The sequence below is a fragment of the Onychomys torridus genome, chromosome 8 (assembly GCF_903995425.1).
Source record: "Onychomys torridus chromosome 8, mOncTor1.1, whole genome shotgun sequence".
Classification (NCBI taxonomy): Eukaryota; Metazoa; Chordata; class Mammalia; order Rodentia; family Cricetidae; genus Onychomys; species Onychomys torridus.
Genome location: NC_050450.1, coordinates 65,769,858 through 65,793,937, shown reverse-complemented (window position 1 = coordinate 65,793,937; position 24,080 = coordinate 65,769,858). Strand labels below are relative to the sequence as shown.

The window sequence follows — 24,080 nt, the reverse complement described above, 5'->3', positions numbered from 1 at the left end:
CAAGCGGGAGGGCGCGCGCGCTCCGGATTGGTCGCGGCCCGGGCGGAGACAGCCAGTTCGGGGCGAGCTCCCCTCGCCCGCCCCCCACTCCCGCCCCCAGCCCTTTGTACAGCGATTGCGACAAGCTGGGGCAGAGGGTGAAAGAGATCTCGGTTACAAAGGGGGAGCGGGGACGTGCGGGAGAACCAGAAGAGAGGGGGATGAGGAGAGTCAGCGAAGGATCGGGGAGACTGAGGCTTGGAGGCCTGATTGAGCCTGAGGTGCCTGCTCCAACTCCTGCCCCCTTTGCAGTCTGGCTGCCAGGGGAGATCCGCGGTCGCTACGTCCTCGGGATCCGCTATTGATGGTTAGCAAAAAGCAAGAAAGGGCTGAAAGCGCTGGACCCCTCGCCGGTTTCACTATTCCCACGCGCTATTGCATCTGCGGCTAGCGTCATACAACGCCCTAGCCAGGACCCGCGACTGCGCGACAACGCGACAGGGTTGAGGGGGGTGGGTGTCTGCACCTGGCCAGAGGCCGACCGCAGCGTTTGACACTGACACGGATTCCAGGGAGAAGGCTGTCGCTTCTCTAGAGGGCATGCAGGCGCTGGCACATTGACACTTCTGGCTTCTCCAGCCCACCCCCAAGGAACCTCTCCAGGAGCTTGGCGTCACCACCGCTCACCAGGAAGGGTTGCTGGAGAAGAAGCAGCCTCAAGTTTGGCAGAATAAGTTGAGGGAGAGGATTAGGGGATGCCTAGCCTCGCGATGGAGCTATAGCAGAGGTACATAGCAGTTCTTTTGGTCAGATCAACATCTGGTCAATCTTGCCGGGGTGGATGAGCAAGGGCCCCTTTGTAAATCGGGCTCCGTGGGAGATGCCTGAAATAACAGTTTTTGCTATATTTCAAACTTATTTTTTTTATATTACATTTAGGTGTGTTTGTGTGTGTAGGTCAGAGGAATCGAGTCTTTCCTTCCACCACGTGGGTCCAGAGACTGAACTGCGGTTGTCAGGCTGGCAGCAAGCTCTGTCACCCACTGAGCCATCTCGAAGGCCTCTTTTTCAAACTTTTGGACTGGGCGTCTCAATCCTCACCCCGGTTCTTATCTCCATTGCAACGCTCTGTTGCAGGGAGTCCCAGATGAGCACTGTCGCTCCTGAACTCACCCGAACCAGTGTCTCTTAGGTCACCCTTGGGCGAAGAACCAGAGAGGGAACTGGGGGAAGGTCGGGAACAAAGCAGCCACCGGAGGGGAGCCGGGCTCCCGGGGCTTCTGGGCCTGAGGTAAGAGGGGGCCTAAGAGCCCCCCGACCTCTGTGAGAGCTCAGTGCTCAGGACTTATTATTAGCGAGGGCAGGAATGGGGTAGCGTGAAGGCGAAGCGCTGGAACCGGGATCCTCTCTCTGGGGCAGCTAGGATTTCGCGCACACCGAGTGCTTAGCGGTTTTGCTAGAAGAGCACACAAGTCTCCGCCTGGGTCACCCAGTCCTTAGGGATCTCACTTCCCGCCCTTTGCAGGGTTCCCAGATTCCACCCAGGCGATGCAGTTGCGCTGCTGGCTGGGCAAACGGGCCGAGACGCACTTCAGGCTAGGGAGGTGGTCCCGCCGGCCTGGAGACTAAGCGATCCTTAGGGGCAATCACAACTTTTCCGGCTTTGGGCTCAGGACGCCTGCGCTGGCCTGGCGGTGGGCGGGGCGGGGGCGGGGCTGGTGGGCGGGGCGGGGCACCCGGCCTGGCCAGGAGGGGGCAGGCCTGTGAGCGAGCCGGGGTCTGCGGGGGCGCGCGAACGGCGCGGGACCGCTGGGGCGCGCGAGCGGCGCGGCTGCCTGTTGGCGGGACTGCTGGCCCCGCAGACATGGTTCCTCCTCCTCCTCCTCCACCTCCGCCCCGGTTGCTTCTGGTAGCCCTGGTGGGGCTCCTGAGTCTTTGCGAGGTAAGGCGATCGGCTCCTGGTAAGGCCTTGGCCAGGGGATCTCAAAGCGCTTTGCTGTAACTTTGTCCTGGAAGGAGGCGCGCGCGCGAGGGGATTCGGAGGCCGCTCCATTCGTCTGCGTCCCTAGTCCTGGAACCGAAAGGGCGGGGCCCTCGCAGAGGCCAACGCCCAGTTGTGCGCCTTGGACCCACAGGTGGCGGCTGAGCGGGCGGAGGAGGCAGGAACCCGTTGTCCCGAAGGCCTGTGGCCTCTGCCTCCACAGGTAGGAATCCTGGAGGGCCGAGGACGAGAAGGGATGCATGGCTTCGCTGCACCCTCAGTGGTCGCCCTATTGGGCCATCTGTTGGTTCCTCCCGCTCTCAGTCTCCAGCGTCTTCATCTGAGGGCTTGGGGCTGGTTGTCACCCCCACCACGAAGCCCCCAGCTGCTTTCTTCTTTCCCCCATGTGTAGGTGTTACCAAGAGTGACTTACACGCAGGTGAGACAAGGGCAGGTAAGTACTACGAGGGGCCGTCTTTGTATCCTTCCCTGAAGGCAGAGTGTGCCTCACAAGTTACCTGTGTCTCTCTTGGCCCTCAGCTCCATCCCTTATCACTTTGTGCAAAAGAGGGAAGGCTTCCAGTTGCTCATCCTTGGACAAGTGACAGACAGTGAGCCACAGCTCCATAGTGCAGAGTCGGGGATGCTGTTGTTGAGTAGCTAGATGTATGGCAGGTAACTACAAGTGGAACTCTGAAGGATGAACTCCCATCCCAGTGTCGGATTTGACCGACAGGTCTCTTGTTTTTCTAGGCTCTAGTTTTCGGCAAGAGATGACATTCTGTCCCTTCAGCTTTAAGAAGTGAATGAATAGTGTGTAACAGCGCTGTAAGGATCACAAAACACAGTATTGGGTTAGGAGTGTGTGCTCACTATGTTGTAAACTGAGTTCAGCGTTCATGAATATTTCTCTTAAAAATTGTTTAGGTTTGTTTATTTAATGGGTATGAATTTTGCCTGCATGTAGTGTGTTCAGGAGAGTTGTCAGATCCCCTGGAACTGGAGTTACAGTTGGTTGTGAGCTGCCATGTGGATGTTGAGTACTGAACCCAAATCCTCTGCAAGAGCAGCAAATCTTAACCACCTACCCATATTTCTAGCCCCTTCTTTTTGAGACAGGGTCTCATGTAGCCCAAAGTGAGCCTCAAACTTGTTATGTAACCAGTGATGATCTTGAACTCTTGATCCTCCTGCCTCCACCTCCTAAAGGGCAGATTACAGCAGACACCATCGAACTTGGCTACCTCTTCGTTGCAGGTGACCTCTCTTTTATTTCACTGTTCAGAACCCATCTGACTATAGCCCACCTGCCATGGCTGAATTCCCCGGCCTGGCTTGTCAGGACTTAGATTATCTTCATCTGATTTCTCCATTAGTTTATCTTGGCCCTCACCACCCATATGAAGTCTGGCTTATTTCCATTGAGATGCTTCCTTTTCTCTGGCTTATTTTCTGCTGGTCTGTCAGGACCCAGAACACTCTGCTCCACGCCCTGCACCTATTCATCTCCAGCCATTTTCAAAGCTCAGTGCAGGAGTCACAGAACCCTCTGCGCCCCAAAATTTGCCTGTTTTATCCCAGCCTCTGTGATCACAGTTAACTAAGTAAGCTGGACAGTGGCACAGGTTTTTATAATCCCAGCGGCTTGGGAGGCTGAGGCAGGAGGATTGACAGTGAACTCAAGTCTAACGGGCAACTTTGTGAGACTTCCTTTTCAATTTTAAGGAAAAAATGGAAAAGACAGTTGAAGATATGGCTTGTTGTGAGAGGTTTGTATGGGTTGAATCCTTAGAGCCCAAATACCCTCACCACTGGCCGCCTCCCACACATACCAGTTTGAGTTGTGTGGGTTTTTTTTTGTTTGTTTGTTTGCTTCCCTGAATTCTGGTCTTTTGAAGTAGGGTCTCATAGCCTAAGCTGGCCGGGTATTCAATCTGTACCCTAGGCTGGTCTTCTTACACTATGTTCCACTTGACTGGGATTACAGGTATACACTATCACACCCAACTTTCCATGAATCAGCCAGTCTTTCTTCCTTCCTTTCTTTTCTTTCTTTCTTTCTTCCTTCCTTCCTTTCTCTCTCTCTCTCTTTCTCTTCCTTCCTTCCTTCCTTCCTTTCTCCTCTTCCTCCTTTTTTGGTTTTCAATTCAGGGTTTCTCTGTGTAGCCCTTGCTGTCCTGGAACTCACTATGTAGACCAGGCTGGTTTCAAACTCAAAGATATCTGCCTGCCTGTTTCCTGGAATTAAAGATGTGCACCACTACTGCTTGGCTTCATTTATTATACATTCCTTCAGGTCTGGGAGTCCTTTTTTGGTATCTTTTATATCATTTAGCAAGAATAATGACTGATAAAATGTTCCCATCCTGGGGTGTGCAGTCATGTGTGTTTGGATACTCCTGGCATGTGCAGTCATGTGTGTTTGGATACTCCTGAGAGAGTGCATGTATTAGATCAACAAATAGAGGACTTATCTTCATCTGAGGGACGCGTAGAGTCTAGACTCAGGACTTGTAAAGCCATTATTGCACATTCAGAGAAGTACAGCTAAAGACTGCTCTTTGAGGGCCAGAGGCAGACCAGAGGTAATAAAGCCAATACCAAAGGTATTGATCCCCAGCACCATGTGGGGGAAACAGCAAAAGGGAGCATGTTCTGGGCCTAACAGGGTTAATTAGCCATGCTGTCTTGCCCAGAGGCTCAACTTGGAGGGGAAAAGAGGTGAATTAAAAAGGAATGTGCACAGTACCCAAGGCCCTTCTCCTTTCCTGGAAGTGGAAGTGTACCTGCTGATAACCCCTTCATCCTGGCACCTAGGTTAGGAGAAAGTATGATTCTCTGGGAGGGAGCTGGGCCTGACTTGATATTTCTACCTTGTCCTCCAGGTTGATGGTGTTGCCTTCCTCTATCACCCCTGTGCCCATCCCTGGCTGAAGCTCCAGCTTGCTTTATTGGCCCATGTATGTGTGGCTAAGCCCACACTCATTCCTGACTCCAGTCTCACTTGGGACCGGGTAAGTTAAGTGGTTAGTGAAAGGTATGCAAGCAAAAAAAAAAAAAAAAAAAAAAGCAAGCCAGGCATGGTGGCTCACATCTTTAATTTCAGCACTCTGGAGGCAGATGCAGGCAGATCTCTGAGTTTGAGACCAGCTGGTGTATATAGTTCCAGGACACGGTGAAATCCTGTCCCAATCCTCCCCTCCCCCCAAGGTGTTCTGCAGAAGGGTGCAGCCGCTTGGGCAGATAAAGGAAAAACTCAGGGCGGCTTCTTGCATCTTAGATCTAAGTTATCTTCTTTCATAGCCCCTGGTGCTGACAGCATGGGGGACTGCTTTGGAGATGGCATGGGTCGAGCCAGCCTGGGCTGCCCACTGGTTAAAGAGGCGGCGGCGGCGGAAGCAGAGAAAGGGTGTGTGGTTTCTCTCTGACACTCTTTCTGGGCCCACTCCCATGATGCCAGCCCCCAGCAGAGGAAAGCTGTGTGGGAGACGGTGTGTACAGGTGAGGGGTGCTGGGCCCAGGTTTGGTGGTGGGGGCATTGGGTTAGCAGAGCAGAGGGTCACTCCCTCTCTTCTCTTTAGGCTCGGACTCTGGCCTTTGCTCTGAGGAGCTGGCGGCCACCTGGTGTAGAGGTGACATCTAGAGGACCCAGGTGGCGCTCTCTCAGTGTTGTCAAGAGAAGGGGGCTTCGGGCTGCCCTTGGTCTCCAAACTACTCCCTCAGGCCTGAGGGTTTCCTTGGCCTCTTCAGAGAGCCCGAAGGCCCAGCAGCCCATTTTGGGAACCTCATCTGTGGCCCCCGTCTCCTTGATGATTGGGGGGCCTGGAGGCGATGACAGGTCCAGAACAGAGGCTCAGATGCCCGGTGGGCATGGCAACCCAGGGGGTTGTGCCTGCCCAGGCCAGGCCTCCCCAGCTCCTCGAGCCGCAGCACCTCCCCGGGTAGCCCGAGGCCCCACTCCACGCACCGAAGAGGCTGCTTGGGCTGCCATGGCCCTGACCTTCCTGCTGGTCCTGCTCACCCTGGCCACGCTCTGCACGCGATTGCACCGGAACTTCCGCAGGAGCGAGAGCATCTACTGGGGGCCCACGGCAGACAGCCAGGACACGGTGGCTGGTGAGAAGACCCCTGAGCCCCCCGCCAGGTGTGCCCAGCCTCTTGAATTCCTTGCCCTTGACCTCTCGCCTTCCCACAGCTGTGCTGAAGCGGAGGCTGCCCTTGCCCTCGCGCCGGATCAAGCGTTCTCGCCGACGGCCCCTGCTCCCGCCCACACCGGATAGTGGCCCTGACTCGGAGAGCTCGGACTGAGCGGCTCCGCCCCTCGGTGACCGCTGCCACGTGGGCAGTGCGCGGGCGCCCCCTGGCGGCAGGCGGAGAGGCCCTGGAGGCTTCGTTTGGTTTAAGAGTATCCTTTTAGCCTCCCTGATGCAAATTCCTGTTTGTAATTAAATTATTTTAGTAGAATTCGGAGTTGGGCGAGTTTATCTGCCCCCAGTCACATTCCTTCAGGTCACCGGCCCTCGGGAGAGTTGGTCAAGCTGGCTCCCGGCAGCCCGCACCCCCTGGCTATGAGGGTCGCGTCAGGTGCTGGTACTCTTCACTCTTCTTTTTGCAGGTCTCCCCCACTCAGCACACACTCGTGTCTTTCTTCATCTCTAATTCCTGAAGCCTTAAACTTGCTATCCTGACTCAGCCTCCCAAGGATTGCAGATAGGGGAGTATGACGTGGGAAGTGACGGGGACGTTGACCCGAACCAATAATGTACTAGGTAAGCTCAGCCCCCCTCCGACCTCTAGACATCAGAAGTGGCACATGGTCACTTATTTATTTTTGATACAAATGTACATGACACACGTCTTGACAGCTACCCACCACCACAGGTAGGGCCGGGCCACCTAGGGGAAGGTGGTTGGGGAGAAGAGCTGGTGGGTGCTGTCAGTGTCTTGCCAGCCTTCCCAGCTGCAGCCAGATCCCCAGGCTTCCAGGGGGGCAGGTCGCTGTAGGTGCAGGTAGTGATGTGGGTGCTGGCCTTGCAGAGGTCAGGGGGAGGGGCTCAGTTCCACAGCCACCAGCTGAGTTGGGGACCCTGGGGAGCCAGCCCCAGGCTCAGGTGCTCTGTACTCTGCCTGGCCAGCACACTTCCCATCGGGGATGGGGAAGAGATGGAGGGAAGTGGTTTTCCTTTTACGTTTATAGTGTAGGGTACAAGTAGAGCAGCAACTGGGCCACAGCTGGTGACCCCGACAGTCCCCTGTCCAGGTAGGGTGCTAAGCCCACTTCTCTGGTTCCCTTGCCCCTCAAAGCTCCAAGTGGGCCAGGTCTCTGGAACGGCACCGCCGCTCACATCCTCAGTTGCAGGCACGCAGGGACACTCGGTCACCACGAAGTTAAAATGAAGGGTCAGGGGAGAAGAAAGACTTTCCAGTGTTTGCTGCTGGGGACCCTGGCACACAAGGTGGGACCTGTGCTCTAGGCAGGGGCCATTTGGCATGAAAGAGCAGCAAGAGGGGCTGGTGGCTACAGGGCAGAGACATCCAGAGATAATGTACAGAGGAGGGGGATGCCCCTGCTCAGCCCCCCGAGGGCTAAACTGGCTCATGGGGATAGGGTGCAGTGGGCGGAGCTGCCCGTGTGGAGTGTCCCTGTCCCCACTCTTTGCTGAGGGTGCCCGGGAAGGCAGGGTGAGAGCTGGGAGGGGTTCCTTGAGGCTCCTGCACATCAGTGGGGTAAGGATGCTATGTACAGGGTGACGGGCATGGAACATGAGGGGACAGAAGCTCCTGCCCTCTCACATTCCCATCCTTGGGGCTTGAGGGGTGGGCACCAGGGCACCTGGATGCCAGGAGAATGGCGGCACTAAGGGCACTTGTGCCAGTGGCTCTGTTGGGGGTGGGTTGGTGTCTGGAGTGGCCCAGCTCCCATGGCCAGTGAGGTCCCAGGGTGTGGGTAAGGGCAGGGAAGTGGTCACTGCTTCTTCTCACGGGTGGTGATGGTGACCAGCTGCTTGGCAGCCTTGGCGATGTCATAGGCGCACTGGATCACCTGCTGAGTCAGCAGCTGGAAGTCCACAGGGGCACCAGGCTCTGGAGGCACTGTCTTCCGGCATTCACTCTGCAGCCTATAGGCGCTGGCATTAAGCAGCCGCAGTGAACTGCGCACAGGCTCCAGGGCTGGCCTCTGGAGGGAGGAGCGAGGAAAGGTTGAGATCTGGACTTTAAGCCATGTGTCTGACTGTGGCTCTGTGCTCACCTCCACCCAGGCAGCAGCAGTCACCTGCGTCTGCCCCACCCCACTCTGCTTCTCTGTGGCCACTGTACCTTTGGGAAGAGAGAGGCCATCTCAGTCACAGCCAAATGGATCTTTTCTGAACAGGGCACAAAGCTGTCAGGTGAGGGGAGGAGGTGGATGAGAGGTTTATCGGAACCCTAGGATCCCAGCACGAACCCTCCACCCTGTACCAACAAGTCGGCCGCAGCTTGTGCCTATCCCACCTGTCATGCTTGAACTCCTGGGCGGCCCGCAATAGTTCCTGAATGTTCTTGGTGACCTGCTCCGTCTTTAGGATGACATCCTCAGTGCTGGGGAGCCCAGGGTCTAGGTCTCCGTCCAGGCTCTCCAGCTCAGGGTGCAGCTCATCTTCCTTGCCCAGCTCTAGGAATCGCTTCCCTTCAAGTCTAGGCCCAGGTGGGAAGAGAAAAGGAGCCATCCAGACATCTGCAGGGTCCTCACCACCCCCCTCCAGGTGCTGGCAGGGCTGGGTAGAGACAGACCCCCAAGTGTCTCACCCAAGCAGAGGATCCCCACTCTGTGTGTTTTCATAGTCACTGTCTGCACCACTGCCATGGCGTGAAAGCTTGCTCTGGAGGGTGTGGGCAAAGGTGGTGGGTGAGTACACACGCCCGGGCCCTCAGTAGCCCCCACTGTCCCTGGGCACTGGGGTGCAAGTTACCGCGTGGCGACTTCCTTCTTGGGAGCACGACAGCAGCGGAGAGGAGGGAGTGAAGGGCACAGAAGAGGCAGACACCCCCTTCCGGATCTGAAAGCCAAGGCAGGGCTACAGTCAGTCTCCAACTGTAGTCCGGGGGCTGGTGACTCACTGGTGTAGGCTCCCCTGCTCCCCCAGGTCCTGCTTACCCGATAAAGGCCAGCAGGGACATGCACCGAATAGATGGCATCGTCTTCCAGCTCCTGTGGGAGGCAGGATGAAGTGTCATGACAAGCTCTGTTAGTGGGACCTGATTTCCCCACCCAAGGCCCACAGGCTGCTCACAGTGCTGTGGAAAGGCTGGACCCGCGTGCTGAGCTCGTCCCCAGGTGCACCTCCAAAGGGCTTCAGGGCAGAGCCTGGCTCATACATGGAGAAGGCCTGGCGGTCCCTGCGATGGGTACTTCCACCTGGCCCCATGGGTGTGTGTTCTGCCCGTTCACTGGGAAGTGGGGGTGTAGGCGCTGGCCCTGGTGGCTGCCGGAGCTGCAGGTTCTCTGCCTGCAGTTTGTGGATCTGAGTGTACACAGTGGTGTCCAACTCTGGGTCAAGGTAGGTTCCACCTTTGGTAAGGGATGGTCCCCCATTCCCAGAGCCCTGGCAGCTTGTCCGCTACTCCCTCAAGCCACAGTGCTCACCTCCCTCTGTAGCCTCCGGAGCTCATCACTCAGGCTGCTGTTGACCTTCATGAGCTGCTGGACTTTGGCCTCGGAGGTGGCCAGAGCCTTCTTCAGCTCCAGGTACTCCTGTAGCGTCACAGCCCCATCGGACAGGTCTGAGGAGTCCATGCTCTGCAGAGACAAAAGCCAGTCAGTCTCAGGGGCAGAGGTTGACCAGCTCATTTGATCTAAGACTCTGGGCTCTATGTAACATGGAGCTGCGCTACAGAGGAGAATGTGGGAGGGAGCAGCAGGGACAGTGTTCAGACCCTGGCACGGTTGTTCCGAGTGGCGCCTGTGCTGGGCAGGGGCTCCTGGTCTGTGTCTTCGTCAGAAGCCACACTGTCATAGTCGTGCTGGTCATCCAGGTCACTTTGGCTCCGTGCAGACAGCTCGAGGTTGTCTGAAGACACAAGATCTGTCACTCAGGGCTTGCTCAGCCACACTCTTTATCCAGATCCCCAGCAAAGGTGGCTCTGAGGCCTGAGCAATGCTGCAGCCTGCTCATGTGAGGCCCCACCTGTGGGGCTGCCCAGACTCTTGCCCTGCTGCCTCCGTTTGGCCTCGCTGAGGATGTCGATGATCAAGGTAGCAAACTCTCGGGCGTTGAACCGAGCTAACTTCTGTCGTCCCTGCAGAAAAGAAAGGGCGAGGCCAGCGTAAGGGGCCACTTCCGGCTGGCCCACGGGGGCTGGAACAGAGCAGCAAAGCAGCACCCTAACCTCCTATCTATTCACAGCTAAAAAAAAAATCTCAACCCAGCATCATCTGGCTAGTGAGCAGTGTGGCAGCCCCAGGCCAGCAAAGGCTTAAGGCACCCAGGGGAGCCCCCAGGAGGAGGCTGAAATACCCACCAGTGCTCAGAATAGCTTCACCCCATTCCCCAAATCCCCAAGCCAGTCAGACCCTAAGGGAGGCCTCAGGAGAGCAGGCTTCAGGCTAAGGAAGGGCAGGGCTCCCAGAAAGAAAGGGACCACCCAGGCCTCCTGCCTCCCCCTCACCTGGTTCCGAGTAGCTGAGTACTCAGGATTGACTGGCAGGAAGGGTACAGCGCTGCGCTCTGTCACCAGGGTGCTGTGGTTCTGGGTAGCCAGCCACACTGTGGGGGAGGGGTGGGAACAGATCACCCACCGTGACTGGGCCCTCAGAGCAGAGCCCCCCAGGCCCTCCTATTCCCACAGGGCCAGTGTTGAGGAAGCAGGGTCTCCAGGAACACAAAAGCTGAGCAAGGCCCAGGGAGGCCCGCCCACTGACGAACAGAACAAGGCAGGGCCCACCAAGCCAGACCCAGAGTTGGGGCTGGAATCTGGCTGTGGCCAGGAAGGAGTGATGCCGGGGTGGGGGGTGGGGTGGAGCAGGGCCGGGGAGACAGCCAGAGGGAGATGAGCTCCAGTGCCTGGTGGGGCGGGGAGGCAGCTGACTGCCTACAGCTCAACACTGCTCAGCGGGGGGGCTGTCAGGGACTGACCCCAGCAGGCCTCAAAGCAGCCCCAACCCCAGCTCTCCTTTCTTAGTTCACTGAAAGAAGGGTGCCTTGCCACTCACCAGCATCATTTTCTCTTCGATCCACCTCATCATACACATCCATGGCAAGTTCCTCAAAGAGCCGGTTGCTGAGCTAGAGGCAGAGAGGGGGGACCCAGGGATGGTCAGGATGTTGTGTGGTGTGGGGAAGGCTCATGACCCATTACCCAGCCATCTTAGAACTGAGGGGTGGGTGAGGTTTTATGTGCAAGGAAGAAGGGAGTCCATGCCATTTCCCCCTCTTGGAGATGGGGACAATGGAGGGCAGAACCAGGATCAAAGACAAGGGCATGGGGAGGTGGTGGGAGGGAGGAGGCTGGCTAGGCTGGAGAGGGTGGCCTAAGCAGTCCCGGCTTGCTGAGGCAGACTCACTGCTTGCAGCTTCTTCTTGGCAGCTTTGGCCAATTCAGACAGATCCAGGCTGTGGACAAAGCAGGAAAGGTCAGACGTGAGAGACAGGCCCCTGCTGGCTGCCTCCCAAGCATGCAGGGAGCTCAGGGAGATGAGACCCTGAGGCCACACACCAAGCCTCCCCCATGCCCAAGCTTTGTGGCCTGCAGCCGACAGGTGCAAGTACCTCTGAGACATGCACTTCTGCCGAGATCTAATCCAGGGCGGCAGCAGAGGGAAGAACAGGACAGAGTATCAATTACCCAGGAGCAGGCGCTCTTGCCTCCGCCTATCAAGCTCAGACACATCTCCACACACACCCAACACAGAGCACTTGAAAGGGAACTTGTCTCCTCAGCTGGTTCCTCTGTCTACTGTCAGCTACACAGAGGCACCCAAAGTCTCCTCTACCTCAGATCCTAGCCACACGTGCCCATTCTGCCCTTGTCTCCTCTGGTCTCTCTTTACTTCTAGGCTTGCCTCTAGATCCTTTCTCATCCAGTGGCCGGGGCGTGAACACACCTGGCTACACTCTGCCTTCAGACAGCTCAATGGTAACACGTGTGAAGAGCACACGCCAACCACACTTTCCCAAATGCCCTCTTTAAAAACTATGCTGAGCCTTTCCCCTTTTCCGCACTCTCTCCGTCCGTACCCCCACTCCGCGCGGTCGGTCTCTCTCTCTCTCCCTCTCCTCCTCCCTCCCTCCCTTTCCCTCTTCTCCCCCTCTCCCCCAGTAAAGCTCTAGAAGGGTAAAAACAAACAAACAAAGAACTATGCTACATACTGTGCGTTTACTTTACTCTCAACATTCCCGAAGGGTTAAGTATGAGCACCCCCATTTTGAGATGAGATAACCAAGACTCAGAGGTTTGGTAATCGGCTTCAGGTCACACAGCCAGATAGTAGCAGAGGTCTTGACTGGTCCAGCACACCCATGCTTGGAACCGCACCCTCAGGATGGGCACACTCTTGCCGAGGTTCCCACAAGGTTGGTCCTCACCTGGCCCCTTCCGGTCTGCCCCTCACTTTATGCTGCAGTACACAGTTGCCTGCAGCCCTCCCTCTGCACCACAGCCTCTCTTGCTGGCCCTCAGCTGAGTTGTAGCTCAAGGGTAGAAGTGGTGTCTGCGTTACCTCGATGTCCCTAGAGCAGCAGCTGGCTCCGAGAAGGTGCTAAATGAACACTCCCTGAATCTCTGTCCATGTGTGCATGTGTGGACTGTACACACAGACACATGGACACATACACCACCAGGCAGATCAGACTAGAGAAGCAGAGTTGAGTCTCAGGGTCTTAGAGCAGGGCAGTTCTGACCCGCCCACCTGTCTTCCTATGTGGTGGGAACACTGCCTGGCATGAAGTTGTAGCCCTATGAGGACCACTAGGTGGCGCCAATATTTGTCCTGTAAATGAGTAAGTGGCTGGAGGTATCCCCACTGCTTGGGTATCTTGGGGCCTCTGAGATCAGAGGCAGAAACTGCCCACCACTGCCTGGGATTCCTGGCCAGCTGGGAGAATACTGGGATCTGGCTAGTAGTCCTAAAGTCAACCAGCTCCCAGGAGCTACTCCTCCCTGAAGAAGGAATCCTTTATCGTAAGGAAGCGACACAGCGGTCCAACCCAGTCAGTCCTTTCCTTGTACCAACACCCCCACCCCATACTTAGTAATCACAAGGCTCAGGTGCACTGGTGTGTGTTGAACTGACGTTTCTCACTTGCCTTGGGGATACAGTAGGTGGCAACCAGGCTATGAATTTCTGCGTTGCTAGTCACTATGGATAGAGGGCGGGGTGCCAGGCCACTGAAGCCCGGGAAGATAGAGGGCTCTGGGTCAAGCCACTGTGACAACAAATAGCTGGAAAGGGGCATCAGGTGGGCACTCACCTGTCAGCCATCTGTGGGATGATGTAATGCCCATTCTTGTGATCTGAACAAAAATAAAAATGCCAAGTCACTGATGCCAGGTGGCGCCAGCATCCAGGAGCCTACCTCACCATGAGCAGGCCTTGACACCTGCAAGTGTAAGAGGAAATGGAGGAGGGCAGGATACCCCAAGAGCATTGAAAGCTGGCTGCAAGTCAGACCCACCCCCACTCCTTGGCCCCAACATGCTTGCAGCAATTTCACGGGATCCAGTTGCCTAGCAACACAGTTCCCCAGCTGGCTTTGTCACTATGGCACCTGCTGCTGGGTGTGTCTGGGTCCCACCTGCCTGGCCTAGTCAGGCCCAACTCATTCTCTGCTCACCGGGCTTGCGTCCACAGAGGTAGAAGGCCAACCGGTCAGTGAGCTCATACTGGCACTCAACTAGCCTCTCTGCCAGTTCATGGTGCCCCGCCTGCCTGTGGAGAGGGGACAAGGCTCAGCCCTATAGCAACAGTCCACACCCCTCCACCCAAGCCTCACCCTTTAGCTGATTCTCACCTGGCATAGTCAATTGGCGTGCGGCCATTGACATCAGGGGAGCCGGGGTCAGCCCCATACACCACCAGCAGCTCAGCCTGCAGTGTCTGCCCTGCCTTGGCAGCCACATGTAGAGGTGTAGTGCCCTTTTCTGGGTGAAAGAAGTTGGCCTGGGCACCCAGGGAAAGCAGGCGCAGACATGTCTCCAAGTTGCCTGTCCGCACACTCGAGTGCAGCTGCTGCAGGGGGCAGAGTGTGCGATAGATAAGTGAGGGTGTGACAGACACGTACGTGCCCAAGGAGCCTCCCCCCACACACCTGGCTGTTCCTGGTACTCCTACCAGCTCCAAGGGGCCTCGCCAAAACTGGGCCATGTCAGGCAGGCCAGAGGGCTTCCCACTAGAGGATAATGCCAATTAATAACAGCTGCTGCCAGTCACTATCCTGCATGTGCTAGCTAGAGGTTGGTGCTGTTACTACTTTCTTATTTCACTGGTGAGGAAAAGGCAGGCTCTGAACAGTAAGTACCCCAGGTCTTCCTAGCTTTCAAGCGGCAGATGGGAGGCCCTGTGTATCCACCTGGGAATGCAGGCATCTTAGGCATATGACAGCAAACTTCCCTGGCCCCAGGGTGTCTACACTTACTGTTTTCCCCAGTCCTGGGGCTGCCTCTGGGACCTAGGCCTCAGGGTGACATGGTATGGACAGAGGGGTGGCCCACCCATCTGTTGAGGGGGCCCCCACACCTTGCTGAGGTCTTTGGCAGTGACTCCATCATCATCACGGCAGGGAAGCTTGTGCACAAACGCCAGCATCTGGTACTTGGCCCTGATGAACTCTGACTTGATGGGGCTGCATGGAACACACGGGAGGCAATGGGAGCAGAGCTCAGGGAAGCCACCTTTCAGGCCCCTGTCCCAGAAACACGGCCCTGCCCACCACCCCTGCAACCCCACTCACTGGACTTTGTCTTGGGGGTTGGCTTTGCGCCGGCCACTTTGCACCTGTGCAGGGTCCAGCAGGGAGTGCTCCCAGATGGAGTTGGCCCCGTTGCTGGCAAGCGTGTGCACCATCTGTGGGGAGGAGATGCCAAGCAAGAGAGTGCCCACTCCGTGCTGGGCACTAGGGGAGACATTCCCGGAGTGCCTGCTGCAGCTGGAACTACCACCAAGGGTCCTACTGTGTGCCTGGTACAGCTGGCATGTCCTGTGTTTAGCGCTTCATGCTGGCTCACCTTGGTGGGTTTGCTAAGGTTCAGAGAGTTTAAACAAGCTAAGGAGTAGACACTGCAGGCTCAGGGTCATATCGTTTTAGATGGCTACTGCCCCTGGAAGGTGCAGATTATGGATAGTATATGTGTGTGTCTGTGGGAGGCTGGGAAGGGCGGTTGGGGATGGATACCTGGGCACAGCACACTGGGGAAGACAGTGTCTGGTTCTGCCCCTACCTGTAGCAGTGTAGGCGGCCAGGCGCTGTGACGGAGGTGCTTGACAATGGAGATGTGGCGTCCCAGGCTCCGGTGTACACTGCAGCACTCGTCACAGACCAGCACGCCTCTGCTGATAGATGCCCAGCCAGGATCTGGGGGGCAGAGTAGGGAGTCAGCTGGAGCCCCAGGGAAGGTACCACTTCCCAAGCACCCACTCTGGCCTGGCGTATGCTTAGTGCTTTAGGCACATTCCCTTAGTCTCCCCAGGAGACCAGAGGGCCACTAGACCTTTCTGTAAGTCCTTGTACTTCTGGGAATACACGGTCCCCAGGGCTCCTCAGTGGTACTGTGTCTGATCCCACAACCACTGATACTAGTTTGAGTCTCTCCTCAGGAATCAAGACTGCTGCCCAGCCACTCCAGAGGGAGGCAGGGCCTCCTATGGGCTACAACCCTGATGCCATGGATCACAGTCCTGGGCATGTTCCTGTTGGACCCCACCTGACAGACTGGTTCCTATCCCTGCTCGGACACAGATGAGAGGCCCCAGCCTTGTGCCACCATCACTGTGGGTGGGCTGCAGCCTGAAGGACAGACTGAGCAATGGACTAACCTTGGCTGAGTTTTCAGTATTTACTGGCCAAGTATTTTGTCCATGACTCCTTTCACAAGTGCTATCTTGCTCTACTGATGAGGATTCAGTGGCCCAGAGAAGTCAAAGGGCTTACTCAAGGTCACACAGCTAATAAGTAGAACTGCTGGGATGTGGAGCCAGGCACTTCAATGCCAGAGACCAGCCTGGGGAGCCATTCTCCAGTTCTTGGGGAGAAATGAACTTGGGAAACAGAAATGGGGACAAATGGGTAGAAGCTCCTGGGTCATCAAGGGTGGTAGGGATGCTACTGTCCAAGCCCCTCTGGAGAAGGGGAGGGACAGCCCCATACTGCTCAGGCTACAGAAAGGAAAGGTCAGGGGGAGAAAGCGGCCATTGTGTGCCGTCCAGAGTGGGGGCAGGGAACTGCTCTCTCAGGACACTCTGCTCTGCCCAGGCCCCCACCCAGGCCCAGGAAGCCTTGTTCTGGGGGTGGGGCTGGCTCTCTGCCTTGCCTTATTAGAATTCAGGATGTTCAGCAAGTGGGGACTCTTAGGGGCTGGACAGGTTTGGAATGAAGGTAATGTTGAGCGACCAGAAGGCAATTCTCAGGCCCTTGAAGCCAATGTCTCCATCAAAGTTCCCAGAATCATGAGTGGACTGAGTCAGGGCTTAAGCTCTGCCCATGTTGGTGGGGGTGGGGGGAGGGATGTCCCCCAATACAGTGTGGAAACAGGAAGTAAAAGAACTGTCTTTGGATCCAGGTTTCTTTTGGGACCTCACAAAACAAGGCAATGAGGAATGTATGAAGTGATCACACACACACACAGACACACGCACACACAGCACACACACCCTGGGGTCAGGGGGGCTGATTCTAAGAACAGGGAGACAAGCCACCTCTGCCAAGAGGGGAGCCCTAGAGTCTTTTGTGTTGATTTTACCCAAACAATGAAACCCCCCACACCCCAGGCATGGAAAACTCCCTTCCCCCACGTTCAAACAACTCTGGGTCAGGGGGTCTGCCTGCCAGTCACCTCCTGCAGCCCAGGCAGGAAGCGGGAAATGATGCAGCCTAAATTCCTCTTGTTGAAGAGGTAGGGTTTCCTGTGAGTGGGGAGACGCCCAGGCCAGGATCAGAAATGGGCAGCCCTGAGGCCTCCACCCCGGCCTATGGCCCTGTGGAGAAGCCAGGTCTACAGGAACCAGCTCCATATCCAGGGCCAGTGGTCCCAGAGCCTCAAGCTTTAGGCTTTGCTTGGCATGGTTTCCTTGCTTGAAAAGGGTCCTCCCATTCTTCGGCTGTGACCTCAAACAGGAAGGGTGGGCAGGGGACACTGTTTGGGTCTGGGCCAGTTCTGGATGACACAGATAGGAAGTCCATCCTAACAAGTCTACCTGCACCCTAGGTCCAGACGACCTTGGCCTGCCAAGCCAGTTTCAAACCCCACCTCTGCCAGTTCCGAAGCATAAGGGCTGGGAAAGGGTTGAGTGAAGAAGCTCCTTGCAAACTTGGGGCAGAAGGGAGGAAATGTGAGGGTCAGAGGACATGGCGGCTTCCTCCAGCTGCTCCGCAGGCAGGTGAGGGTTAGTACACATGGCCAGGTATCAGAAAGGACGCTGGGAGAAGATAACTGGTGCTGGCGGGCGGTGTGGCGCACGCCTTTAACCCCAGCGCTCGGGAGGCAGAAGCAGGCGGATCTCTGTGAGTTCGAGGCCAGCCTGGGCTACAGAGCGAGTTCCAGGAAAGGTGCAAAGCTACACAGAGAAACCCTGTCTCGAAAAACAAAAAACAAACAAACAAAAAAAAGGTAACTGGTACCAGCCACAGGAACAGGAAGGCCTCTAAAGTAAACCCATGCCACTCCAAAGGCCACCAGTGGCTTCTAGGGCCAGTAGGTCTGTATATAAAGACCAGCTTCAGGCCTTCCCCCTGTAAACTAAGGGCCACACCCTTGGAAAAGGAGTGGGAAAACCTGCTATTGAATGCAGGAATGCAGGCAAGAGCAATCCGAGGGAACAGAGTGGGGGTCACTGTTGGGGGCGTGGTCAGAGGGGACAGCTGTGGAGAGTGATGGAGATGTTCTATACATCGAGTAGAGTGGTGGCCACACAGGTTCACACATGTCTGAAACCCACAAACAGCCAGACATGGTAACGCACACCTTAAATCAAGACTCTGGGGAGGCAAAAGCAGGTGGATTTCTGTGAGTTTGAGGCCAGCCTGGTCTATATAGACCCTGTGTCAAAATTAAAAAGAAAGAAAGAAAGAAAGGAAGAAGGGAGGAAGGAAGGAAAGAAGACAGACAGACCGACTACAGGACAGACACTTAGCTGGCTGTACTTAAGTTATACCCTAATAAAAGAAGCAAAAGCTGCCGGGCAGCATGTGCCTTTAATCCCAGCACTCAGGAGGCAGAGGCAGGCAGATCTCTGTGAGTTTGAGGCCAGCCTGGTCTACAGAGTGAGTTCCAGGACAGGTGCAAAGTTACACAGAGAAACCCTGTCTCGGGAAAAGAAGCAAAGCCGCTTAGCATCCGTCCTGCACTTGTAAGAAGACAAGGAGGTCCCCTGCAACATATCCGCCAGCTGGTGGTTGGCTCTGGAGTCTCTGTGTTTCAGTGTTAAGGCTGACAGGCCATGGGTTGAGAAGTGGACACCTGAGAGTCAGGCCAGCTTTCAGGGCAACCACGGCAACCAGGCGGAATGGGCAGAGACAAAGAAAGGGGACTGTCAACATTCAGTGCACCCTGACTCCTGCCCTCGCCTGGATTCCCAAGGCAGGCAGGGAGGGGCACCGCACCTGTAAGGTGGCACATGCTGTCACAGCAGCCACATTGTGTCCAGATGCCTTGCCACGCATTTACACCTGTCTATGAGCACAGATTGCATTTCACCTCTTGCCTCTACCACCATCCAAGTTAATAAACTATAAAAGGGCCATGACCCTACCCCATGGTCTCACTACATAGCCATGGCTGGCCTGGAGACCTGCCTACCTCTGCCTCTTAAGTGCTGGGTTTAAAGGCATGTGCCACCATACCCAAACAACAGCAGAGTCCTATCATAGTGACTGTGCCTTTGGGATAGGGATATACTGGGATGTCTGAGTATAAGGGACATATTATATATAATCACACATATTCACACCATATATATCATATATATGTGATATAAGAGAGTGCCAGGCATGTTTATGCTCTCTTGTCCAGGATGCTATAGGCCCAGATCTAGAATGCCACTGTCTGTCAGAGTCAGTGTGGTGTAGGGCAGCCCTGACAAACACCAACACTTGTACCGGGGGAGTGGCTGCTGTGTGCCAATGACTACTCTGGGTGCTAAGGTGGATATCACTCAGCGTCTGCACATATGCTTGGTTTGCATTCCGGATCAGCAGGAAGGGAGTCCGCAGGCAGACCTGCCTCTGTCAGCGGAGGCTGGGGGCTGTGAGCTCAGTGGCCTCACATCTAACACACCCATTCCTCCCAGCACCACCGGGTTCCCAGAGGCTCCGGGCAGATAGTTGCAGACAACACAGAAGACAGTTACTATCTTCCAGGTCTCCGTTCCAGAACCAGGGATGGAGGTGAGGGGATGGGAGGGCCCTCAAAATCCATTTCTAGCCCACCTTCTTTGCTTTACAGTTGAGGAAACAGAGGCCCAGAGTGAGCTGGAAACAGAGGCAACACCAGAAACCAGGCTCCCCTGATGGTACCCGCTAGGCCCCCTAGGCTCACCCTGCAGGGGTGCACAACAGCCTGGATTGGCACATAGCTCTTCCATTCCGGCCAACCTATGGATGCGAGTCAGTTTCCAGCTAACTAGGGGCCAGGACACCTATCTGTAAATAGATCCTCCAGGGCCCTATACAACATGACATACCCTAAGGAGGTCTCATGTTCATGCCCCCGCCAGCTATCCACAACTCCCAATACTCCAATTGAGAGCACAAGAATCAAGGGACCACCACTCCTTGTGGGGCTCACACCGGTCAGATCTTGGGACTTCTAAGGGGTGACTGCAAATCAGCACTCCACACTCTGAACTAATCACAGCTACTGTCTCCAGGGAGTTCATAAGACCCCAAGACTGTCTGCAAAGCCAGCTTCTTTTATAGAGGATAGGCAAAGGCCAGCTTCCTTCCTCTGGTCAGCTGCCTGAGTCTCATCACTGGCTGTGTCTTTCCACGTAAGGGACCAGCCTGATAAGTTGCTGCTCTCCCTTCACCAGCAAGCCAGGGGGCTTTCAAACCAGTCCAGACCTAACTCTGCTGGGAAGGGAGGTAGGGGGGAGGAAGCAGTGTGTAAGTCCAGCCAGCCCAGGAGCCTAGGCACCCCTTACCACTTTCACCTATCCAGAATGGGCTAGAGACCAAGAGGAATCGGTGTCTAGACTGAGGCAATACCTAGCACACCTTCTCAAACAGGCCTACCCGGAACAGGAAAGGCTGAGTCTAGCTGTTCCCAGACACCAGCAGGCCTGGAGATGCTTCCGGGGAAGATGCCCATGCTTAGATCGTCCCTGAACGTAGGGCCCTACAAGGAGTCCCAGCCTTGGGAATCAGGGTCTGGGCGTCCTAGAACAGCCATCGCCGTCAGGTGCTCCCGAGAAACCCGTACCCGGGCCCCTTGCCCTCCACGGCTCCGGCGGGCACGAGGACCATGTGAGCAGCAGGTGCAAGACGCGGGGGTGGCAGGGATGACACAAACCATACTAGCGCCCACCTCCCACAGCCTGCCGGCCTCCGCCACGGCCCTCCTGCCACCCCAGGCTGGCGCTTCCGTCTGGATGCCGAGATGGAGGTGGGAGGCGGTTCCCTCCTGTCCACTGGCTCCAACGCCCAGCGCCCCCCGCAGCCGGCCCTCCCGCCAAGGACGCCGCTCCGCAGTGGCCCCCGCCCCGCCCTCCGGCCCCGCACGGCGCTCCCGCCAGGCCCCGGCGCCCGCCCGGCGGCGGCCTGCGGTGCGGTCCCGCCCCCAGCCCGGTCCCGCCGCTTACCCGGGGCGCTGCAGTCCGCACACACCTCCGCTCGCGGCCCCTTCCGGGACATCCTCAGCGGCGACGCGGTCACAGCCCTCTGGGCCAGCGTGGGGGGCGCGGGCGGCGGGCCCGGGCGGCGGCGGCGGCCCTACGGCCCGGCCCGGCTCCCGCAAGGCCCCGGCGAGGCTCCGCGCGCGCGGCCAACCGTCCGCCCCCGGGGCTGGCCCGGAACCCGCCGTGCCCGCCCGCCCGCTCGCCCTCGGGCGCCCTCCGCCCCGCGCCGCCCCGCGCCGCGCCGCCCCGCCGCCGCTCGCCGCTCTCCCCGCCCCCTGCGCGGCCCGGGCCGCTCCTGCAGGAAGCAGCGCAGGCCCTGCCCACCGGGGGAGGGGCGGCACGCACCCCGCCCCGCCGCTCCGCTCCGCTCCAAGGCCGCGCCCCTCGGAGAGAGGAAGCCTGCGCGCCGGCCGGAGAGGACGGGGGCTCTTAAAGGAGCCGCGGCCCGCTCCAGCCTGATCTGCCACCGAGACATCCGCTAGCACTTTGACCTTCACTCTCAGATTGGGGAGTGGTCCAGGAGCCCAGAGATGCATGGAGTGGGGACGAGGGTGGACAGGCAGCATCCCCAGGCACATTGCTCCTCGCGGTCAGAGGCTGGTTTGGGGGGAAGTGTGTGTTCTGGTCCCCTCTGTGTCCATGTCAGTGTCCAGGTGGGTCTGTGGCCACCTCCCCACCAAGTACACACGCTGCCACCAATATGGACGGCCAGGTGCCCGAGAGGTCACTCAAGTGTGACTCCCTGCCTGCGGGACTAAAAAGACACCATCCTTGTTTCAAACAAGAAAGCACAGAATCTGGATGGTTAAGAGTGACCACTGACTGTATTGTGTGCACCGGCACAAGCTTGCTATCTGTTCTGGATGCATCCACGATGTTTCTGGGCCGCCCAACGGGTGTATTCTATGTATCCAGAGCATATGCATGTAACATATAGGAGCCAATTCTTGTAAGGACCCTTTTCTCTTTTTTTTTTTTTTTTTTTTTTGAGACTTCTCATGCAGATGGGAGGGGGAGGGAGAGGGGGCAAGCAGCTTAAGTGCAGGCTGCACGTGGGTGCACCCCACACTGAGCATGCTCCCCCATACACGTGTGACCCGTTTGCACCCAACCCCCATCCTCACAGCAGCTAAAGGGCTGTGGGAGCACTCTACTTATGGAGAGGGCAGAGATACACAACACCCGGTGGGCGAGGTGGGCGGCGCAGAGGAAGGGGCAGGTCAGTGGTGACTTAGTTAGGGGAGAGTTCCCTAGGTGTCAGGAATTCCTGCTCAATTATAGAACGGGAGTTTGGGGGAGTCCTTGGATAGGGGTGCCTGAGTGGGTCGATTTCTCCCAGCAGTGCCCGAGCAGCAGTGACTTGTGGGTGGGCAGGCTCCTTCCCTAGGGGAGACAAGTAATGCTTATGAGTCACACCACCCAAAATACATGCAAAGTTCCATCGCCTTTTGCTGCAACCCAGATTGACAAGTTTGTTTGAAATTGCGATCCACAGGATATATTTATAATCTCACCTTTAAAAAAAAAATCTTGCAGACATCCCCTCCCCCCCACAGTCAGCAGCTCAGCAGGTGGGGCTTCTGCCAGCAAAGATAACTCGAGGGTGGTGGTGATGCCACCCCATACTTCCCTCGTACCAAAGAGTCTGTGGGCTTGGTGGCCCCAGCACTGGAGGTGGGAAGCAACCTGGCAGCTGAAACTGGGCGCGCAGCCCAGGAACAGTGGCCGCCCGTTCACCCCGGATCGACCCCCAGCTATGGAATTTCATTTATTAAATGTCGAGGCGGCTGCTGGCAGCCCTGTCGCTTGGCTGCCTTTGTTTCTTAGCTGTGTGGGCGCGTCTCGAGCACGTGGCAGTCAGGGCGCTCAGATCAAAGGGAAAGCGACCAGGGCTTAGTGTCGGTAGACGACCATCTGGCAAAAGGGGAACCTAGCTACCCAATGAATAGTTTCTCCAAATGCATGCTGGCCTCGCTCCCTTCTAGGGCTACAGGCTGTTCAGGGGAAGAATGATTCATGGCTCCCCCAGCCTCCACCGCCCTATCTCCCGGATGGCTCAGGGACTGCCTGGGAGTGGCCCCAGCACTTACACACTGTCCAAACTTTGTTCCAGAACCCCCAACCTCACCACAGCCAAGATTCAGTGTTTGAAGATGGCGATAGAAGGGTTTCTGGGTTCCCCGGAGATGTCACCATCCCAGGAACAGCACAGCTCAAGTGGAATCACACACAAGGTTCTGAAAACGATTTAATGAGGTACTACTCTGTACAAGCGTTCTAGAGGCCTCTCCTAGACGTCCCCTCCTTTATTCTCTCTAGCCCCCTCCTCAACTCAGGCTGCAATCACGACGCTCTGCTGACCCCTAGTGGTGGAGGTGGGCTGCGGACCTGGGCTGTGGAGACGCCTTGCCGGCTCCTCCCAGGCTGCAGAAAGGGGTGAGGCAGTCTGCTCCTCCCTCAGCCCTCCCGGGCCTGGCAACGCTGGGTGTGCAGGAGGCAGGGGAGAAGACCACACAAAGAAACCCCAGAGAGGCACAGGGAGCTTGCAAGCTTTTGCTGGCACCTCCCACACAAACACTCTTTAGATTGTTGTTCTGAGTCGGGTTGACGAGGCATCCCTTATTTCTGCCTTGGTTTAAGGTGGACTCAAGGAAGACAGCGTGTTCATTCCTACCACCTGTCTCAGCCTGGTTGAAGGAGCGAGAGACGCCGCCGTTTTCAGGCAGCTGCTATCCTTAGCTCACCCCAGGAGGTAGTATCCGATCCCATTTAAGAGGTGAGTGGCCCCAGAAACTCAGAAGTGTAAGCAGTTTGCTTAAGATCAAGCAGTTGATGCCGTATCTAAGCACAGCTCCTGGACATCACGATCTCTCAGGGCATCTTGGTTCTTTGACCCTTTGCAGTTGGCTGCCACAGAGGCCCTTTTCACGTTCACCACACTCTCTGCAAGGGATCCTCGTGGAAGGGCTCGTCTGCTCTGGTCATTCAGGAAGGAGGCAATGTGGACTCAGTCATTTCCCTTAGGCAGGGACCCACATGGGATGGAGGTGGGGAGCCGCCACCTGCTGCTGTCTTTGCTCAGCCTCATCCCGATTCTTG

General features: G+C 56.7%; 2 protein-coding genes across 6 annotated transcripts; one reads left to right on the top strand and one right to left on the bottom strand.

Annotated features, from left to right (window-relative positions):
* The first annotated feature begins 760 nt into the window (after positions 1–760).
* On the top strand, positions 761–6,424 carry Tp53i13 (tumor protein p53 inducible protein 13). Of its 3 annotated transcripts, XM_036194434.1 has the most exons (7): positions 1,766–1,921; positions 2,115–2,183; positions 2,373–2,414; positions 4,846–4,974; positions 5,264–5,461; positions 5,542–6,076; positions 6,156–6,424. In XM_036194434.1, exons 1-7 carry the CDS (start codon positions 1,844–1,846, stop codon positions 6,266–6,268), a joined length of 1,164 nt encoding a protein of 387 aa, XP_036050327.1. In that variant the 5' UTR covers positions 1,766–1,843; the 3' UTR covers positions 6,269–6,424. The 3 variants fall into 3 exon arrangements, with proteins under 3 accessions (XP_036050329.1, XP_036050327.1, XP_036050328.1); XM_036194436.1 differs by lacking the exons at positions 1,766–1,921; positions 2,115–2,183 and adding an exon at positions 761–766; XM_036194435.1 differs by lacking the exon at positions 2,115–2,183.
* Positions 6,425–6,767: 343 nt separating this feature from the next.
* Git1 (GIT ArfGAP 1) lies at positions 6,768–21,282 on the bottom strand. Of its 3 annotated transcripts, none has more exons than XM_036195691.1 (21): positions 20,946–21,273; positions 15,374–15,507; positions 14,887–14,999; positions 14,673–14,778; positions 13,948–14,165; positions 13,771–13,865; positions 13,408–13,450; positions 11,707–11,733; positions 11,502–11,550; positions 11,151–11,223; positions 10,607–10,704; positions 10,126–10,237; positions 9,875–10,008; positions 9,585–9,737; positions 9,232–9,462; positions 9,096–9,149; positions 8,911–8,997; positions 8,747–8,820; positions 8,453–8,635; positions 8,279–8,342; positions 6,768–8,138 (listed from the first exon to the last, which is right to left on the bottom strand). In XM_036195691.1, exons 1-21 carry the CDS (start codon positions 20,995–20,997, stop codon positions 7,926–7,928), a joined length of 2,313 nt encoding a protein of 770 aa, XP_036051584.1. In that variant the 5' UTR covers positions 20,998–21,273; the 3' UTR covers positions 6,768–7,925. The 3 variants fall into 3 exon arrangements, with proteins under 3 accessions (XP_036051584.1, XP_036051585.1, XP_036051586.1); XM_036195692.1 differs by having other exon boundaries at positions 9,232–9,447; positions 20,946–21,189; XM_036195693.1 differs by lacking the exon at positions 11,707–11,733 and having other exon boundaries at positions 20,946–21,282.
* Between the last annotated feature and the right edge of the window lie 2,798 nt (positions 21,283–24,080).

What these genes read in the sequence shown, in the direction of transcription:
- Tp53i13 (XM_036194434.1), top strand. Translation starts at nt 1,844, where the DNA reads ATGGTTCCTCCTCCTCCTCCTCCACCTCCGCCCCGGTTGCTTCTGGTA. An exon ending in CGCAGGTGAGACAAGGGCAG is followed by an intron (nt 2,415 to 4,845) that starts GTAAGTACTACG and finishes CTTGTCCTCCAG; the next exon opens with GTTGATGGTGTTGCCTTCCT. An exon ending in CCAGTCTCACTTGGGACCGG is followed by an intron (nt 4,975 to 5,263) that starts GTAAGTTAAGTG and finishes CTTCTTTCATAG; the next exon opens with CCCCTGGTGCTGACAGCATG.
- Git1 (XM_036195691.1), bottom strand. Translation starts at nt 20,997, where the DNA reads ATGTCCCGGAAGGGGCCGCGAGCGGAGGTGTGTGCGGACTGCAGCGCC. An exon ending in CAGAAGTGCATGTCTCAGAG is followed by an intron (nt 11,551 to 11,706) that starts GTACTTGCACCT and finishes CTTTGTCCACAG; the next exon opens with CCTGGATCTGTCTGAATTGG. An exon ending in TCCGGAGGCTACAGAGGGAG is followed by an intron (nt 9,463 to 9,584) that starts GTGAGCACTGTG and finishes GTGTACACTCAG; the next exon opens with ATCCACAAACTGCAGGCAGA.